The sequence below is a fragment of the Lynx canadensis genome, chromosome D1 (genome assembly GCF_007474595.2).
Source record: "Lynx canadensis isolate LIC74 chromosome D1, mLynCan4.pri.v2, whole genome shotgun sequence".
Lineage (NCBI taxonomy): Eukaryota > Metazoa > Chordata > Mammalia > Carnivora > Felidae > Lynx > Lynx canadensis.
Genome location: NC_044312.2, coordinates 21,653,625 through 21,673,490, shown reverse-complemented (window position 1 = coordinate 21,673,490; position 19,866 = coordinate 21,653,625). Strand labels below are relative to the sequence as shown.

The 19,866-nt window shown below is 43.7% G+C and overlaps 2 protein-coding genes across 2 annotated transcripts in view; one reads left to right on the top strand and one right to left on the bottom strand.

Annotated features, from left to right (window-relative positions):
• Positions 1 to 2,030, top strand: part of SIAE (sialic acid acetylesterase) — a 38,951-nt gene extending 36,921 nt beyond the window's left edge. Inside the window, 1 exon segment of the mRNA XM_030331702.1 lies at positions 1,221 to 2,030. Coding sequence (XP_030187562.1) covers positions 1,221 to 1,475 — 255 coding nt within the window. The 3' untranslated portion in view covers positions 1,476 to 2,030.
• Positions 2,031 to 4,980: 2,950 nt separating this feature from the next.
• TBRG1 (transforming growth factor beta regulator 1) lies at positions 4,981 to 17,927 on the bottom strand. Its single transcript, XM_030331703.2, is given in 10 exon segments — positions 4,981 to 6,145; positions 6,826 to 6,968; positions 7,329 to 7,439; positions 7,697 to 7,794; positions 13,526 to 13,672; positions 13,967 to 14,087; positions 14,089 to 14,101; positions 14,681 to 14,913; positions 15,803 to 15,873; positions 17,562 to 17,927. Coding segments are annotated over 10 exon segments (1,233 nt in total). The 5' UTR covers positions 17,712 to 17,927; the 3' UTR covers positions 4,981 to 5,999.
• Positions 17,928 to 19,866: the final 1,939 nt, after the last annotated feature.

Here is a 19,866-nt window from a genome sequence, read left to right as displayed (position 1 = left end):
ACTAAGTAGCTATTAATTCTTTAACTTAGGGGCAATTTTGATAGGACAATCAAGGGAAGGAAAATGAATCTACATTAAAATATTCCTTTTGTTTTTTCGCTCCGAGAGCATCCATCTTGCTCTGGCAAGGGCCTGCAGCTTTATTTGTAGGTTACCTTTGGAAGATTCCTTATTCCAGAGTGTTTCCCTCATCTTGGATGTCTTTTTATGTCACACTGTCGCAAATTCTGATAGTCTTTGAGTTTAGTGTTTCCTTTGAGAGGCTTAGCTTGGGAATTTGTAGCTCATTGTAAATTAATGTAATGAAACTACTTTCTTCTAGCACGTAGCGAGGATCATTCCACTGTGGAACTAGGGCTAATAATTAAAGAGCTTATGTAGTCTTTCTTCCCTAGTTGGGGGTGGGGGTGAGGCATTCCTATTGGAACATGCAAATGAGCTTCTTTGGGAACCAGGAGGCCATTAGGCTGGTTGGAGGGGGTTGCTGTATGAAAAGAGGGCACTGGAGGGAATGAAAGAGTATTAAAGACAGACTTTAATTACACGGGTTTATCCTTGCTCCTCCTCTGGAGTCCTAACTACAACATCCACAGGCCTCAGGGCAGCGCTTGCCCCACTGAGCTTCTTTGGACACTGGGTTTTAGGTAGTTCTAGCTCCCCAGACATCTGCGTTCTGACTTTAGTTCTCTCATGGCAGAACGGCCTGTCACCTGGACCCAGAATCATAGTGGGGAGCAGGACAGAATTTAACCTGGGGTACTGAAAACTTCATGTCCCCTTCCTTGGATTGCTTTCTGGTTTGAGAAAGGCTCTCTGTCCAAGGTTCCTTTGTGCCCCTTGTTCGTCCCCCCCCCCCCCCCCCCCCCCCAAGCCCTTCGGGAGTGCTGGAGTTGTAGCAGCAGCTGGACTGCCCCGCTCCCTCACTTCCTGCCTGCTATGCTGTCTGGTCGGAAGGCTCACAGCAAGGAGGTTCAGGGGAGCCCTCTCTAAATGCTCTATGTGATTATGTTTCCTTGTCTACCTCAGTAATTTAATATTTTTTTAAAAATTGATTTATTTTGTCACAGGAACATTCATTATCACACCAACCTGGGTTTGGGTTTGTTCTGGTTATTGTAGAAAATGGATCCTGGGCCAAGAGTGGCTCCTTCTGTCCCTTGTGGTCTCTTGGAGTATCCTAACTGACCTAACCATTCCTATTTTTCTGATTCTCTTACTAGATCTCATGTTGCAGTGACCATCAGTGCAAGTGGCTCCCAGCTCCCATGGGCACTTTCTCAGCCCAGACCCTGGCCCTGAACGTCAGTTCTTGTCGCGGCACTCCCGCTGCTGTTCGCTATGCCTGGACCACGTGGCCTTGTGAATATAAGCGGTGCCCCCTGTACCACCCCAGCAGCACCCTGCCGGCTCCTCCCTTCATCGCTTTCATGACAGACCAGATCCCTGGAGATCTCAGCAGCTTGCTAAATATTTAGCGGCATTGCGATCATTACCTTGGACATAAGTGTGCGTCCTTTCGATGTGGGCATTTAGCTGTTGAAGTGATGACAGCTATAGCTTTTAAAGGCAACTAATAGAAAAGCCGCATTGGACAGCTCCCAGCTAGCACATGGCTGTGTCCGTGTTCTGAATAGGCGATGAGCAGTGCTGGCAGGCTAATGAGATGCTTGCCTCTTGTCCCCCAGTCAGCCTAGGTGTCTTGCCGGACTAATTCCCAACTACAAATGGAACTTCAGTGTCCTTCACTTCCCTGTGGAGAGTGCAGTGTCTAACACTTTTGTCTACTTATATCCAGAACTGTGGAAACTCGTGGCTGGAAAGGATTTGAAGGCCATGTGGGCCAGCTCCTATTTATGTCTTCTTTACAAAATCTGGTAAGTGGTTACTGAATCTCTGTATAAAGTTTCTAAACTTCCCAACAGTTTTTCTTATGTGGAGATGAACTCTTTCTAGGCCTGTTTTGTTCTGTCTTAAGCCAAAGCCAGTTCTGTTCCTTTCAGTCTAATAACTAACGTGAATGTTTGAAACCACAGGAACTGTGTGTGTGCATCTGGGGAGGTGCGAAGGGGCTGCTTTAAGGAATGAGGAGAAAGGGTGAGGTGGCAGCGGCCCAGGAAGGCACTCAGGCAGTCAGTGACGGGTGGGGGAAACACGGGCTCAGGAAAACATGGCAGTAGAGGTCACGGACAGGCAAACAGGTTAAATACAAATCTCAGGCTTTCTAAGGTAAGAGGTTTACCTCTAAAAAGGATAACCCAGATGGAAGAAAAATGAGGCTGAAAATAAAGCTACACAATAAGCATTTAGAAAAATAATCCAGATGGGACAAATGTGAAAGTGGGCTTCTGTGACTGTTAAGAATCCTAATGCAAAAAGAAAAAAACCAAAAAACATAGCACTACTGCTTATTGGTTGATTAAAAACAGCTAATGGCACTTGGTAATTGTGTCCTCTATTAGAATTTGGAAATAAAAGTACAATCATTAGTGACATGTAAACATTTATAGCCCACCAAAACTGGGTTAGGAACAGTAAATGTGCTTTGAAGCATGAGGAAGGAGGAAGATTTATTTGAGTAGCTTCCACTCCCTTAATTGGAAAAATAAGAACTAAAGTAATAAGCACCTGACCCCAAGGGGTCCTGGTGTAGTGCTGAACAGCAGGAATAGCTGTCAGTGTCAGGATTTATTTTAGTAAGAAAACAAAACAACTATGCAGTATACAAAGAACTTTGGCTCCTCTGAGGACTTCCTAGTGTACAATTAACTCCTAACACCATACTTTGACCTCATATGCCTCGGCCTAAGGGGAACCAGGGACCTGGGAACAGACTCCTGAGAAATAAATCTCCGGGTCCACCCCTCCCCTGTGCCAACACACATTCACTCATGGGCTGTCCTAACTTGTAGGCAGCTGGACATGGTCAGGAACCCCATACCCAGGCTCCTTTCCTAGTGCACACAGTGGGAGATACTAGGTTTAGGTAGTGGATATACTAATGAAAAGTCATGTGAAACTTTAAAATTTTTTTAATGTTCATTTATTTTGAGAGAGACAGCGCGAGCAGGGGAGAGGCAGAGAGAGGGGGAGACACAGAATCTGAAGCAGGCTCCAGGCTCTGAGCTGTCAGCACAGAGCCTGATGTGGGCTCGAACTCAAGAACTGCGAGATCATGACCTTGTGGGGCTCGAACTCACGAACTGAGAGATCATAACCTGAGCCGAAGTCGGACACCAGACCGACTAAGCCACCCAGGCACCCTGTGAAACTTTATTTTAATGGCTGAATGCTTTTAAACATTCTGTGGAAATTCAGTTAATTTCCCAAGTGAAAATAACTTTTTAGTATTTGTAAAATGAAATTTATAACTATTGTAGATTTGGACACAAACAAAAAGAATAAACAAGTAAAAATCACCCCAAAATCCACCATTTGGCAAAAAACATTTAATATTTTGGTAAACATTCAGTTGATTTGCTTGGGTTATATTTTATACACTATGTCATACTATTTTGTAATCTGTTTTTGGCTTATTCTAGTAAAATAATTTTCCTATGTAAATTGAATATAGTGTTTTAGTTTGTGGGAGCCCCATACTTTATTAACCAATTTTTCCATTAGTGGACACAGATTTTTTTTTCCAATTTTTCCGTTAAACGAATACAGTGATGAATGTTACATGCAAACATCATACTGTACTTTCTTCCTTAGGATCCTTAATGTGAAATAACAATTTTAAGGATTAAACATGTTTAAAAGTTTGATACCTGCAGCTTAACTCTCCTGAAGGGTCCAACAGTTTACATTCGCACCAAGGCACAGTGCCATTTACGCTCTCCCACTGACACTGGATAGTGTCAGATTTCACTCTCTTAACCAATAGATGAAAAGACGTTTTAAGTATACTGGGGTGGAGGGAGGCTCGTTGTTTTTTTTTTAAAGAATTTTTTTAACGTTTATTTATTTTTGAGACAGAGAGAGACAGCATGAACGGGGGAGGGGCAGAGAGAAAGGGAGACACAGAATCGGAAGCAGGCTCCAGGCTCTGAGCCATCAGCCCAGAGCCCGACATGGGGTTCGAACTCACGGACCGTGAGATCGTGACCTGAGCTGAAGTGGGGCGCTCAACCGACTGAGCCACCCAGGCGCCCCGAGGCTCAAGTTTTTAAAAAGGATGATCTGTAGTAAAACATTTTACCTTTATTCCATGTACTCCCTTCATGTGTGTACATGTGATTTTTATATAAATACATATATATATTCTACAGTTGAAACCCAAATTTCTATTTTTGACATGTGATGCATTCTATTAAGTTATAATTGTTTTATTTAATTTTAACAGGTGTAGGTCTTACCTCCCTAAGTTTAGGAACAACTGATGGGTTGAGATCTGTACTTTGAAAATTACTCTTCTAGGAAAGCTACAAAGTAAATACTCTTATTAAAGCAAGCAGCGCAATAACTTAAAAAAATCTTAATCTTTCTTTTTTTTTTTTTTAATTTTTTTTTTTTCCAACGTTTATTTATTTTTGGGACAGAGAGAGACAGAGCATGAACGGGGGAGGGGCAGAGAGAGAGAGAGAGAGGGAGACACAGAATCGGAAGCAGGCTCCAGGCTCTGAGCCATCAGCCCAGAGCCCGACGCGGGGCTCGAACTCACGGACCGCGAGATCGTGACCTGGCTGAAGTCGGACGCTTAACCGACTGCGCCACCCAGGCGCCCCTAATCTTTCTTAAAATGAGGTTCTCTTGTATGTGTTTTACTCAGAATGTAATACAATGGAAAGATATTTGCTCTATGGTAAAAGCAGCATATATCATTTCTGTAGGAGTGCATATGTACAGCCAACATGTGCAGTGAAGAAAGAAAAACATTAAAGCATGAACAGCTTTGAGTAATCCCCCTTTTACCCAGGTTTGGTGTTATCCTAATTTTATTTTTTGTACTGTAAAAGCTGCACAAACTTGTAGAGACCAGAGTTAAGAGCCATACAATTACTAGCAGTTAACTTTCGTTTCTGATACTTCTGCTGCCCATCTGTTCCTAGGAAACAAACCCCTTCGTGTTGTCCCTGGTCAGCAGCTACGAACTGCAGCACAGTGACAACTGACACTCCTTCCTCGTTCTCCTCCTTCTGGGGTCCTTCTGTTGCTTCCTTCCAGCTGTCCCGGTCCCTGGTTGGACGGACAGCAGGCCTCCCATGCGGTACTGCTGGGGTCCAGATGGGGTGATGCGGTAAACCTGTACCTTAGTGCCACGGGCAGGGTCCAACACATTCGGTTGCACAAAATACGGAGTCAAGTTATTACAGAGCTAGTGAAGTGACTGGGTGAGCCTGTTAGGGAGGGTGGGAGCGCCCCTGCCCTCCCGGCATGTTGTATCTGTGCCATCATGTGGATTCAACGTATTCAGCTACAAGCACATTCTCGGGTAAGGAACGGCAAAGAGCCGGTAGGAAGTATTACAGAGGACTTTTTGTTTCCCTTGAAGGATATGAAGTGTGAAGAAAAAGATGAACGGCATGCCTTGGCCAGCCTCTCTGGCTTGGGGAGAAGCAGACTGGACTGTGATCGTCCAGACATAGAAATGAAGCAGCTGCTGGGGTAGCAGGGGCTGGGCCTTCATTCCTGGAGCTAGGATCAGAATCCAGGTGGAAGGCTGGGACTCCTCCCACCTCTCCCTCCTGAGTCTGCAGCCTGTTCTCATTCCGGCTTATAGAACACTTAGGTTTGCTCTACCACTTCGGGCAGAGCTAAGCAAAAAAAAAAAAAAAAAAAGAAAGAAAAAAATCCTGATCACAATGAGATGAAAATAAGCAGATTTGTAAAGAGAAATTTATTGCTAAAAATAAAGCAGCTGCAGTTTTTCCAAGGGAACACTGTCACCACAGGAACCTCGGTAACAAAATGTGTATCTCCTTCGTTCCTGAACTGCTGCCTTCTTCCATATTCTAAGTTTTACTTTAAGTTAAATGATGTGGCATCTGACCCCTTCCTGATCAATCTGAAGACTGAGTTGGGCTACACTGGGACAGAGACTTCAGGTGCTGTAGGTGAGTGTCTACCAGGGGTTCATGCGTCAGGAACATGGGTTGATAAGAAGACACGAAGGCCGTGGGCTGAAGCTCTGGAAGGTCCAAGGATCCTGGAGAAGAAAATTCCTTCAGTTCCACTGCTGCCTGGGAGTCTCAGGGGACTGATCCCACGCGTGAATGTCCTTTCAGTACCTAACACTCTTGCCCCTGTCAGCCTAATTTTGCCCTTGGTTGGTAAGATAGGACAGAAATAGACTTTTATGACAAAGAAAACTGTGGCCAAAATAGATTGTTTTGTCTAGGGTTATATAGTATACAGAAAAAAAGTGACGATTTTAATTCTATGATTTCTAGTCCAGAGCTCTGCCTATGTGACCCAATGCCAGATCCCCTGAGAGCTCCACCCATCTGTGGGAGGGAACCCACCCAACACAGGCAGGACCAAGGCCATCATCTGCTCCCCTTCACTTCACATGAAATTCTTGTCCTGAGCAGTCAACTTTCCCCTGCAGTTCCGCTTAGGTCTGTTTTAAGTGGGAAAACGAGAAAGCCTGGTTTCTCTGTGGGCCCTGCCTCACTGTGACGGCAGCCGCTCCCTGTCACCCCTGCAAGTGCTGCTGGAGAGCCCCGCAGGGCGGCCCATCCTCATACTTGGGAGTCTCCGTGGTCCCGGCAGCGTAAGTTTCTATCACTTACTGCCCAGCTCTCTGGAGTACTCCGCTACCCATGAGGAGCAGACAGCAGTCTAAAAATAGTCAACTTTCAAACCGGGAAGGGAAAACTAAGCTACCTTGCAGAATGGGATCAGTACGATCTTCATCAAAGGCCTGTCTCTGAAAGGCTTCAAAGCTTATACTTGCATCATCCTCTGGTGGTCCCTGGGGCGGCTGCCCATCTCCAGGTTTCCATATATCAAACTTCACCCACTGGTAACTGCAGGATCAAAGGGCATCGTTATCAAGAGCTGTCTGTTAGCCACAATAACCCATTCTTACTTCCAAAGAGATCAGGTATGTTTTTTCTGTAATCTTTCTCATATGTATCTAAGAATCACATTAATGAAAACACTAAGAGAAGATAGGAACATTTAGTGACACGTTATCCTGCAGGATTTCCCAACCCTTTTGCTGTCATGGTACACACAGAAAATGATAATTCTAGTACAGTGGGGTACTGCCTTCTGCCCCTTGTCCAGAGGGCTAGGAGGACCAATACTGAGGCACACAAAGGAGCAAGCCTGCTTTGAAGACAGAAGCAGAACACAGCATAACAACGAGCAAAGCAGTAACTTACTTGATACATTTTCGAGCTCCTGGACAACTCTGGATCAGGTTGTGAATAGTTGGGTGAGAAAACCCAAAAAAGTCAGCTCCAGATGGAAGCAGGTTGGGCATTAGTTTCCCCCTAAATAGGAGAGGGAGGATGGTAGTTTCAAAGTTTAGAGGGAGATGAGAATGGCTTTAGGAATGGAATGTGGGTATGAATGCAGAGAACAAACTTTCTTGACTTGGATACTCTGGAGAAATCCATTGGATTTCTGGTAAAAAATCTAAACGATGCAGGATAGCTTTCTATAAAATTAGGGATCTCCATACATTAAAAGCAAGGAAAATCTCGTACCACAAGTGACCTATTTAGACGGTCTTCAAGCTTCAACTTACATAGTAATACTTATGGTCTTGAGCAGTTCTGCATGACAGGCATCTGCAGAAGAGGTGACAATGGCATTCTGGGGGTCATCTTCGGGAACAATTTCAAACTGAGAAAGATAAAGGAGCAATGAGATCAACTTTGAAAGAGGGAATAGTAGAGAGAAAGCCACACTACTTCTATAACTATTTCTTCACTCTAGCACTTGAAGCTGATGTATATGATATTAGAAGGTGGGTCCAATTTCCTAGAGTGCCGTTACAAATTCAAACAAATCCAAGAAAACACAGAGTCCTTTAACTGTTTCAGTTCTAAACACCTTGTGACTGCTCTCCACAAGTCCACACTTAATTTGTTACACACCTTTCCTATCCACTTACTTACATCTATAAGTACAAATACAAATGGTACTTTAAAAATACATGAACAATAGGGGGCGCCTGGGTGGCTCAGTCGGTTAAGCGTCCAACTTTAGCTCAGGTTATGATCTCATGGTCCGTGGGTTTGAGCCCCGCATCAGGCCCTGTGCTGACAGCTCAGAACCTGGCGCCTGCTTAAGATTCTGTGTCTCCCTCTCTCTCTGCCCCTTCCCTGCTCATGCTTTCTCTCTCTCAAAAATGAATAAAAAATTTTTAGCAAAATTAAAAGAAAAATAACATGAACAATATACAAATTATGGAAAGAGCTTAAACGTTCATCAACTGATGAATGGATAAAGATGTGGTTTATATATAAAATGGAATACTACTTGACAATGAGAAACAATGCAATCCTGCCATTTGCAGCAATGTGGATGGAACTGGAAAGTATTAGGCTGAGTGAAATAAGCCAGTCAGAGAAAGACAGATATCATGTTTTCACTCGTATGTAGATCTTGAGAAAATTAACAGAAGACCATAGAGGAAGGGAAGGGGGGAAAATAGTTACAAACAGAGAGGGAGGGAGGCAAACCATAAGAGACTCTTAAATACAGAGAACGAAATGAGGGTTGATGTGGGGGGGGGGGGGGGGGGAGAGGGAAAATGGGTGATGGGTACTGAGGAGGGCACTTGTTGGGATGAGCACTGGGTGTTGTATGTAAGCAATGAACCACAGGAATCTACCCCCAAAACCAAGAACACACTTTACACACTGTATGTTAGTCATTTTGATAGTAAATTATATTTAAAAAATAAACAAAAATACATGAGATCAAATAAGATAATTTAATCTTATATTTACTTTGTAATATTTAGGAGGAATAAGGCCATTCTGACTCCAAGCCCCATTTTTTAAATTGCAAAATATCTTGACTATATACATAAAAAATAACTCTCAACTCGAAATTCTAATACTGAAGAATTTTTGCCAAGAAAGTATTTTTGTAATAAATACTATCTAGCCAACTTAATTCCTTGACCAGTTTTCTCTAAGTTCAATGAATTTTTGCATAGAAAATACTTAGCCAATTAAATTCCCTGACTAGTGTTCTTTTCATAAAGTTCAGTTAAACAGTATCCATTTTTCCAAAGAAGACCTAAGATGGCCAACAGACGCAAGAAAAGATGCTCAACATCACTCATCATCAGGGAAATACAAATCAAAACTACAGTGAGCTATCACCTCACATCTGTAAGAATGGCCAAATTTAACAATACAGGAAACAACAGGTGTTGGTGAGGATGTGGAGAAAGGGAAACCTTAACACTGCTGGTGGGAATGCAACCTGATGCAGCCACTCTGGAAAATGGTATGGAGGTTCCTCAAAAAATTAAAACTAGAACTACCCTACAACCCAGCAACTGTACTACGAGGTATTTATCCAAAGGATACAAAAATACTGATTTGAAGAGGCACATGCACCCCGATGCTTCTGGAAAGAGCCAAATGTCGTGCATTGGCTGATGAATGGATAAAGAAGATGTGGTAGATACACACGGTGGAATACTATTCAGCCATCGAAAGAATGAAATCTTGCCATTTGCAACATGGAGCTACAGTGTATTTTGCTAAGCGAAGTAAGTCCATCAGAGAAAGACAAATACCATACGATTTCACTAATGTGTGGAATTTAAGAAACAAAACAGATGAACATAGGGGAAAGAAAAAGAGAGGCAAACCATAAAACAGACTCTTAATTCTGGAAAATTGAGGGTTGCTAGAGGGAACATGGGTGGGAGATGGGTTAAATGCAGGATGGGTATTTAGGAGGGCACTTGTGATGAGCACCGGGTGTTATATGCATGTGATGGAATCACTAAATTCTACTCCTGAAACCAATACTACACTGTGTGTTAGCTAACTAGAATTTAAATAAAAACTTAAAAACCAAAACAGTATCCCGTTTTTCAATGTTTACCTTAATAAAATTATCCCAAACAGGATTTACTTATTTTCTGTATATTTTCTGTATATTTTCAAAGAATATACAGTGATTAATCATTTTTTAGAATCCAAAATATACTTTACTGAGTATGGCTTCTCCTGCTGTTAGTTTTCTTCTGCAGTTATTACTTCAATTTTACTGTAGCAAATTTTAGAGCTCTTTTATTTTTGTCAATAATAATTATCTTGTAGTTTTAGTCAGTGGTTTTGTTACTTCAACTAATGACATATGTTGCAAATTTAAGATACTGAGGGTTTATATTTATTTCTCAGCTAATTTATGGAAAAAACTGTGAGCAACTGTCTTCAAATATTCCAGGACTGCTCTCTTTTTGGTACTGGTCATGTCAATTCCAATCTTTTTTTTTTTTTTTTTTAATTTAGTTTGAAAGAGAGATAGACAGTGAGTGGGGGAGGGGCAGACAGAGAGGGAGACAGAGAATCCCAAGCAGGCTCACTGTCAGCACAGAGCCTGATCTCACAAACCATGAGATCATGACTTGAGCTGAAATCAAGAGTCAGTCCCATGCTTAACTGACTGAGTTCCCCAGGCACCCCAAATTCCAATCTTTTATACTGTGTGCACACTATTCTATTTTGCACAAAGAGCAATTAAAAGGCCAAAATCTCATATTTTGGTCTCACAGAGCTTTCCCTGTTAGTATGTGTAACTGTACTTCATTCTTTCAACTGCTACATAATATGACGTAAGGTGGATAAATCTTAATTTTTAACCATTCTCCTCCTGATGGACATTTCAGCAATTTCTTTTTTTTTTTTTTTTTTTAATTTTTTTCCAACGTTTATTTTTTTTTGGGACAGAGAGAGACAGAGCATGAACGGGGGAGGGGCAGAGAGAGAGGGAGACACAGAATCGGAAACAGGCTCCAGGCTCTGAGCCATCAGCCCAGAGCCCGACGCGGGGCTCGAACTCACGGACCGCGAGATCGTGACCTGGCTGAAGTCGGACGCTTAACCGACTGTGCCACCCAGGCACCCCAAATTTCTTGCCATTACAAACAATACCATAATGTAGATTGTTACATGTAACTCTTTTTTTTTTTTTTAATTTTTTTTTTTCAACATTTATTTATTTTTGGGACAGAGAGAGAGAGACAGAGCATGAACGGGGGAGGGGCAGAGAGAGGGAGACACAGAATCGGAAACAGGCTCCAGGCTCCGAGCCATCAGCCCAGAGCCTGACGCGGGGCTCGAACTCACGGACCGCGAGATCGTGACCTGGCTGAAGTCGGATGCTTAACCGACTACGCCACCCAGGCGCCCCTACATGTAACTCTTTTGTTCACATTTGCACATCTCTCTAGGAAATACTTCAACACCTAGCAGTATCCTGGGTCAAAGGATACACATACCAAACTTGTTGATATTGCCAAGTTGCCTTCCAAAAGACTGCAAGTTTTCACTCAAGCTAATGCTTACTTGTTTTCCTACACTCTGGCCAACACTCAATATTACCAATCTCTCTGCTGTTTGCCTATGAGCAAAATCGTTTTATCTCCATTTCTCTAATTGCTAATGAGGTCTGTTCTTACCAACCATCTGCACAGTTTCAACTGATACCTGTTGTATTTGATTGCTTTTTGTATTTGAGCAGAGGAACACTTTATCTGGATATTAATCCACTGCTACATACTTTGTTCCTTTTTTTTTGCTTGAGTTTTAACTTGGATTATGTATCTTTTGTTGTTCATTAAGTCTTTAACAGTCCAATCTATTCTCCTTCATAGTGTCCACATTTCATGCCTCACTCAAGAAAAGCTTTCACCTCACTCTAAGATTATAAAAATATTCTTCCATATTTTCTTTTAAGATATAGTATGAAACATTCTATAAAGCTAAAGAAATTAAAGTTCATATTAGCATTTATAGACAAAGAGATGAAAAAGAATTGTCTACATACTTTTAGTATATACTAGAGATAACACTTGATGTTAGTTGGAAAAAAATTAAGGCTCACAATATACCTGAAAATAATGTCCAGAAGGATTAATCAGCTAAAAAACAAAGCAAAGCAAAACACCTAAAACCCACACAAACTCTTCTTTTCACAAATATTTTAGCAATTTGTCTTCAAGGAAATTAAGAACCAGTTTGTCAATATCCATGACAATTCTATTAGAATTTTTATTAGATTTGTACTGAATTTATAAATTTGTTATAAATAAATATGGTATACTACTACCATAGGAGTCTGTTGCAGTACTTTATTTTTACTTTATTATTACTTTTTAAATTTTTTTGGGGGAGAGAGACAGAGCATGAGCAGAGGAGGGGCAGAGAGAGAGGGAAGCACAGAATCCGAAGCAGGCTCCAGGCTCTGAGCTGTCAGCACAGAGCCCGACATGGGGCTCGAACCCACGAACCCTCAGACTGTGATCTGAGCCAAAGTCAGATGCTGAACTGACTGAGCTGCTCAGGTGTCCCCTGTTACAGTACTTTCTAAACAGAACTCCTGCACGGCCAGGTCATCTGAACACTCAGATGCATCTAACAGCACTCTAACCAGGAGAGGAGCGATGCAGTATTATCCACATGTGGCAGCAGGCTCTCAGCTTCTGCTTCGAGGTTCCCTTCCCTGTGTCTACTTGCTTCCACCCAACTTTCTAGTGATCTGTAACATCAGACAGAGAAGTCTGGAACTTTGAAACTGGTTTATTTTTTTCCCAATGACCAGAGGTGACGGGTGGGGAAAATGAACTCCCTTGCATCACAACAGCGAGAAGGATGAACAAAAGTATTTGATAAGACTAAGGTTAGGGGCGCCTGGGTGGCTCAGCTGGTTGAGCATCCAACTTTGGCTCAGGTCCTGATCTCATGGTTAATGAGTTCAAGGCCTGCGTTGGGCTCTGTGCTGACAACTCAGAGCCTGAAGCCTGTTTCGGATTCTGTGTCTCCCTCTTTCTCTGCCCCTCCCCGCTCACACTCACTTTCTGAGACAGAGTGTGTTTATTTATTTCTCTCTGTCTCAGAAATAAATAAACGTTAAAAAAAATTGTTTTAAAAAGACTAAGGTTCACATCTCCCAGGTCCTTAAGAGTGTATGCGACCAGAAACCAATATGCAGTTTCTTTGCTACCTCCATTTTTGTCCTACTTGAAATGGCAGAATATCAAATTAATCTTTCTTGTATATAGGCCTGCACTTCACAAATAAGCATGCTTGCTCAGCCTCCCACAGTCACCATAGCAACAGTACAAGGAGCAGGGTTCAAAGGGAAGGGCCTCAGTATGAGAGTCGGACAGACAGACTCAAATCCCAGCTCAAGCACTTATTAACAAAGGTTTGACTTGGGGCCAATCGCTTTTCTGCATCTTGGCATTACCCAAATGGTTATTATACAGCATGTACTGGGAGTGTCAGAACGGGTGATATCTACTAAGTGGCTGTCACAGAGAAGGGTCTCAAAAAACAAAACAAAACAAAACAAACCCAGTAGCAGTTAATCGAGTGGGTACCTGGGGTTGCATGCCACCATCCTTGATCTGACAGGTATACAGACACTTCTGGTCTGGGCACTTCATGCTGGCATATATCCGAGTACTGCAGTAGCCAACAGGGTAGATGGCACTCTCATCATGGAAGCCAGGTCGGTCGGTGATGATCTATAAAAAAGATTCCCCCACTCTGCGACTGAGGTCACTAGAGAATTCAGAAGTCCAGTGTACCGTGGTAGCCTTTAAAACCACTTTGGGGCCGCAAAGAGTGACTCGAATCACAGAGAGAAAGTGTGTCAGCTGCACAGCAGACAAAACTGACCTGGTTTCCTAGGGACTGGAGATTTTCTGGGGTTGGTCTGGATCAGCAAGGGGCTGCTGCTGATGGGAACAGGGAGGGAAGGCTCAACCCCATTCCCATATTTCTGATTCTCCTCTCTATATATCGCTGGTCTCACTCACCTCCCCCAGGCTATATACTGTTAGACCCCCCAGTCCGATGGGGAACACAGGCCGTCCTGAGGGATCCAGGGCAATGGGCTGAACCAGCTTGCGAGCACCTCCCTCCATTTTCTTTTTTGGATGTTTTCTTCAGAACTGAAACGCAAATCTGGGGTCACCCACTTTAAGCCCCTCCCAATGCAGGGGAAGGGAAAAATTTACACGTGAATGCTACGAACAATACGCCAATCCTGGTTCTGTACACTCGCTGAATGGGCACATGGGACTTTTCCCCCAAAGCCCGGAGTATCTTTTTAACCCACCCACCTGGCAATGGCTAATTTTAGTATCAATGCTGAGGACCTAAAAGCCTTGTAGTTTTTAAGGCCTCTTCATTTATCAGATCAGAAATTTCCCAAGCCATCCGTGTGCTCAAAAGGCCACCTAGCCCATTTCCCTGCCTCTAGGAAACACTGAACTGAAGGCAACCCAGAGAGTTGGGGGTGTGGGAGAAGGGGGAGGCCTTAGCCTGCTCCCTTCCATTTAACCAGGTCTGACTAGAATTCCTCCACCCAATGTGGCTCTAATACACTTTCTTTCCAAGGGCTATTAGGGCAGCTAAGGGACCAAATGAGGGTTTAAGTATATCTGTGGCCGTGTGTGTCCACCAGTTAGTACCAGGTCTTTGTCATTAGTCGTGGAGCCACCGGGACAACTATCGTCTCCCCAAGGTACCTTCCAGTTTGTTGTTCTCTTTGCCTTTTTCTTTTTTCTCCTTCTTGGATTTCTTCCCAAACGGTTCCTCAGCCCCAGCGCTGGGCCCAGAGATGGGCCCAGCTCCCTGTATGGCTCCCACAGAGCCGGCCACGCCGTAAGTTAGGGGCACACTGGAGCTGTGGGAAGGCGCTGCGGCCTGTACCTCGCTTTCAGTTAGAGCCTGAAGCTGGAGGAGCTTCTTTAGCAAATACCTGAGGTTGGGAAGGAAAGGGAGCGAGGTATGAACTATTTTATCTCAATTCAGTATTTTACTTAAGTACTGGAAAAGCCAGAATTATAAAGATTATTACACTCATAAAAATAAGGTTCTTCTTGGACCCAGGGAATAAGAGGCTCCAGAGGACACTTCCTCAAGAAGCCAAAGATAGGGGCGCCTGGGTGGCGCAGTCGGTTAAGCGTCCGACTTCAGCCAGGTCACGATCTCGCGGTCCGTGAGTTCGAGCCCCGCGTCGGGCTCTGGGCTGACGGCTCAGAGCCTGGAGCCTGTTTCCGATTCTGTGTCTCCCTCTCTCTCTGCCCCTCCCCTGTTCATGCTCTGTCTCTCTCTGTCCCAAAAATAAATAAACGTTGAAAAAAAAAAAATTAAAAAAATAAAAAAAAAAGAAGCCAAAGATAAGGACTGTAGTTTATCTCTCTTGCATCTGGAGGGTTCCTCTACCTTGATGTTGAAAGGTATTATGCTTCTGAAGGGAACGTACCACGATCTCCTTAGGTATGAATTATGCATACCCACTGTGCTTTGCACAGAATATAGTACATACTGAATAAATATCTGTGGAATGAGGGGTAGTTTCTTTTATCCCTTGTCTTTTGTAACTGGGCAGTTATAAGAAGATAGCTTATGAGATGTGGCAAGAGGGCCGTGTCAGAAAGGTGAATAGAGGTGCTGTCTCGTCACCACGGTCCAACACGACTTGGGTAAATGGGAACCAAAACCGGAGGTTGTGAGTTTCTCTGCATTGATCAGAGCCAATGGGCTGTGTAATACATAAAAATTCCACTGGAGAAAAATCCCCAGAGCAGTAACACCATATCAATCACTGAAAATGGGATTCTGAACACAACACGAAGGCAGCTCACCGTCTTTCTTCTTTTGCTTTAAGAAATTTTTCCTCAAGACGAGCAATTTCATCACAAATAGCAGCATTTTCCTTTAAGAAAAAATTTTTGGATATAATCACATATAGAGAATAAAAGATCAAAGTATTACGCTGGGAAGAGAAGCTATGTTTCAAACCAAGAAGTCTGTGTTGCTGGGTGAGAGGAACAAGTTAATCTACCCTGCAGACCAACTATTAAGAAAACCTGTACGTAAAGGTAGAGTCAAATTCCATTATGGGCAAGGTCATTACATAATTTATTGAAACTGGGGCACCTCAGAGTGAAAAAGGGGTGCTATTAATTATTATTCCAGAATAGTATGGTAGACTAGGATTGCCGTAGGCAAACCAAGATGTATGATCACCCTAGTTAGGGTAGACTTTGGCAGAGAAAAGGGCATCCTGCTGAAATCCATATAGGCTTCAATTTAAACCTTACAAATATGAGAAATGTCCATTCCCAAGTGCCTTGACTCTTGGGGAGATAACAAAACCAAGCTTTGCTAATCCCAAAACACCCATGCAATATGAACCTTAAAAAGACAACTGGACAAAATAAAATCAACTCTGGTATGCAAAATTCTTAAAACTTCATAATCTACTTATGTGTATTCAAGTATCATCTGACTCTCTGACTCAAGCTATTTCCCAAGCATCAGTTGTAAAGGAAATATTCTCATCTGGACATTCCTCAAGTGAGAGCTCAAAATTTGAATGTTCAAAGCGATATCCCTTTTCTTCACAAAGCCTATTTCAAGTACTTGAATGGAATCAACATCTTAAGAACACAGACTTTAGGGATATCCGACATGTAGAGCATAAAAGAAAATGAGCGGTCAATTAAGTATCAAGTCCTCTTAATTCTACTTTTTTCATGTCTCTCCAGTGCACACAGCCAGTGCTAAATAAATGCTTTGGGAATGAATGTTCTAATTTCCAAACCTTTCCTTATGCTTCTAAAAAAGCGGAGATATGTGCAAACTTGTGGTAGAAAGAAGAGTTTAAGGTGGTGATTCAGACACGGAGGCACATTTGAAAAGTGAGGACTCCATTCCCTATTTCCCAGCACTGAGGCAAGCTTGAGCAAGCCAGAATGCCAGAACACAAAGTTGTGGCTGGCAGGTCAGTTCACTTATTCAATGAATTCAGTGCCTCTACAATAAAAGAACAGCAGAAATATTTGAGAGACTAGAGAGGTTAGAAGGGGGGGGGGGGGGGGGAATTATTGAAAGTTTTGTGAGCCTGTTTAGGGCAGAGGTCTGTTATGCGGATTTGGGGTGCTGGGGAAATAAGGCTGTGTAGTCGAAGTATGAAGACACTAGGACCAGGAATCAGGGCTGGGACACAGCGCCCTTGCACAAGTCATCTCTTGGGGTTTCGGTGATGCCATTTTTAAAAACAGTGCCTCACTCTAGGGTTCTCTTGAGAATCAAACGCCTTTCCAAGAGTTTCGTGGTAAGAACGATGACTGAAACCGACTGGCACATCTTCCAGATGTCAAGCACTTTACTTTCCTCAATTAAATCTTCACGACTCTGAAAGGCAGTTAGCTCTCTTCAGGAAACAGAAGAGTACAGAAATTAGCTAAGGTGCCCAAGGACACAAGGCTAACGAGAAGTAACGTGTACTGCAAAAGCTAACACTACTGATTCGGCCACTCTGGGAGGGGAACGGTGGGGAAAGATTTCGCGAATTAGGAGTGTCGAGGCGGAGAAGGGCCGAGCGACACTCTGACTCACAAACACGGTGGCTTTGGCTGCTTTGCGCAGCCGCAGGTACTTGAGCCGGTACTTCTCGTTCTGGCTCTTCTTCGGGAGCTTTTTCATCCTGGCCTTGCTGGACTGCAGCGGGGCCCGCGGCGAGGAGGCCGGGCCGCCCAGCAGGCTCATCGTCCGGCCCCGCTACGGGGCCTCCAGGGCGCGGCCGGCATCGGCTCCCAGGCCGAGGAGCGCCGGCTTCGTCTCGTCTGGGTTGCCGGAAGCCGGCTTCTTAGGAATCTACCCCTCCAGAACTTTCCCAAGGCGAAAGGCCGGGCCAGAAGTCCGGCAACCGACCTCAGCCACCGGGCCTCCCAGCACTTCCGCGTCTGCCTCGGAAGTAAGCCCCGCCCGGAAGTTACGTAACGGCGCCGGCCGCGAGTAACTTCCGGGACTCTGAGCCTGGGGTGGTCTGGGATGTGGGGTTCTGTGGTCTGGAGCAGGGAGGGGCGGGTGCAGGCGACCGAAGAGCAGACTCGGTGTCTCGCTGCTGTGTCCTTAGCTGAGGAGTATTACTGTGGAGCTAACGGCTAAAAGCCCCGAAATCTTGCCGGCGCGAATCTCCCACACGCTCCCCCAGCCCACCGCGTTTCAGCTCCAGTTTTCCACACTCCCTAACGGGTCTTCCCGAAATGTGGGACGCACTTGAAAGCCTGTGTTGGGACTGCGGCTTTCCAGTATACAGCTCGCATAAAGGTTTCCCGAAAGCCTATGAGGCCGAGATTTAACTAGGATCTGGGACAACACTGGTGACTAGAAAAAAGGCTTCTGCCCCTTCAAGTTAGGCTCTAATAGGGAAGAGAAGAGTTTTAATAACGAGCTAGCACTAAGTAGGCACTCAGTAAATGTTTCCCTGATGAAACCAAAAGTATGTTTCTGGACCTCTACCTATATTAACTTAGCGCTAACTTTGTAACCAAGGTCTATCTAAAATCCTCAAATAAGGAGGGTAGGCAATTTTTAGGAGGCAGTGCTGGTAAATGCTCAGGTCTGGAAGACAAAACGCTTGTTTTTTGTTTTTTTTTTTAAGTTTACTTTTGAGACAGAGGCAGAGAGAAGGGAGAGAGAATCCCAAGCAGGCTCAGTCAGCACTGTCAGCACGGAGCCCGAAGTTGGGCTCCAATTCATGAACCGTGAGATCACGGCCTGAGCCAAAGTCAGGAGTTGGATGCTCAAAAGGCTTGTATTCTTATTCCAGCAATGCCACTAACTAGCTGAATAAGCCTGTGTGTCACAGGTTTTTCCGTTGAAAACTGAATATACTATTTAGAATAAGGGAGGTTAGTGAGGGTTCTAAACTGGTGTAAAATATAATTACCGTTAGACAGTCAAAATGTGGACTTCTGGAGTTGTATATGGAAATTAAAGAAAGTATGTACATAGTTAAATTCAGTGAATTACTGGAGAAAAATGTAACACTAATGTGTGTAAGTAACAATCAGAGTTCAAAAAAAGGTTTCGAATTGATGACCCAGCTATTTCATTTCTGATTATTGTAAAAATAGTGACAGGGTCAAGACAAAATGGTTTTCACACAGAAGTCTTATGAAAGTTCTTTCATATCCTTCCATAATGAAAGCTGCCCTTGTTGCATGTGGCTGAGTTTTAACAGAGCAACTCTTCAGGATGCCAGTGTGCTTTCACAGCCATACTCAAGGCAGCCATAATAGATACATTTTTGGAAACTGCCAGGAATATTTTCTGCCCACAAAATATCCACAATCAAATATCCACAATCATGTCTTTGCTAGTGTAGGTTGGCTCTTGGAAACTGAGAAAAGATAATTGAGTGACAGGAAGAGATTTTTTTTTTTTAAACCTATTTGCAGGGGCGCCTGCAAATAGGCGCTTGGTTGGTTAAGCCTCTGACTTGGGCTCAGGTCATGATCTCACCCTGCATCGTTAGAGCCCTGCATCCGGCTATGTGCTGACAGCTCAGAGCTTGGAGCCTACAGCCTGCTTCAGATTCTTTGTCTCCCTCTGTCTCTGCCCCTCCCCCGTTTACGCTCTATCTCTCTCTCTCAAAAATAAATAAACATTTAAAAAATTTAAAAAGGGGCGCCTGGGTGGCGCAGTCGGTTAAGCGTCCGACTTCAGCCAGGTCACGATCTCACCGTCCGTGAGTTCGAGCCCCGCGTCGGGCTCTGGGCTGGCGGCTCAGAGCCTGGAGCCTATTTCCGATTCTGTGTCTCCCTCTCTCTGCCCTTCGCCCTTTCATGCTCTGTCTCTCTCTGTCCCAAAAAAAATAAACGTTGAAAAAAAAATTTTTTTTAAATTAAAAAAAAAA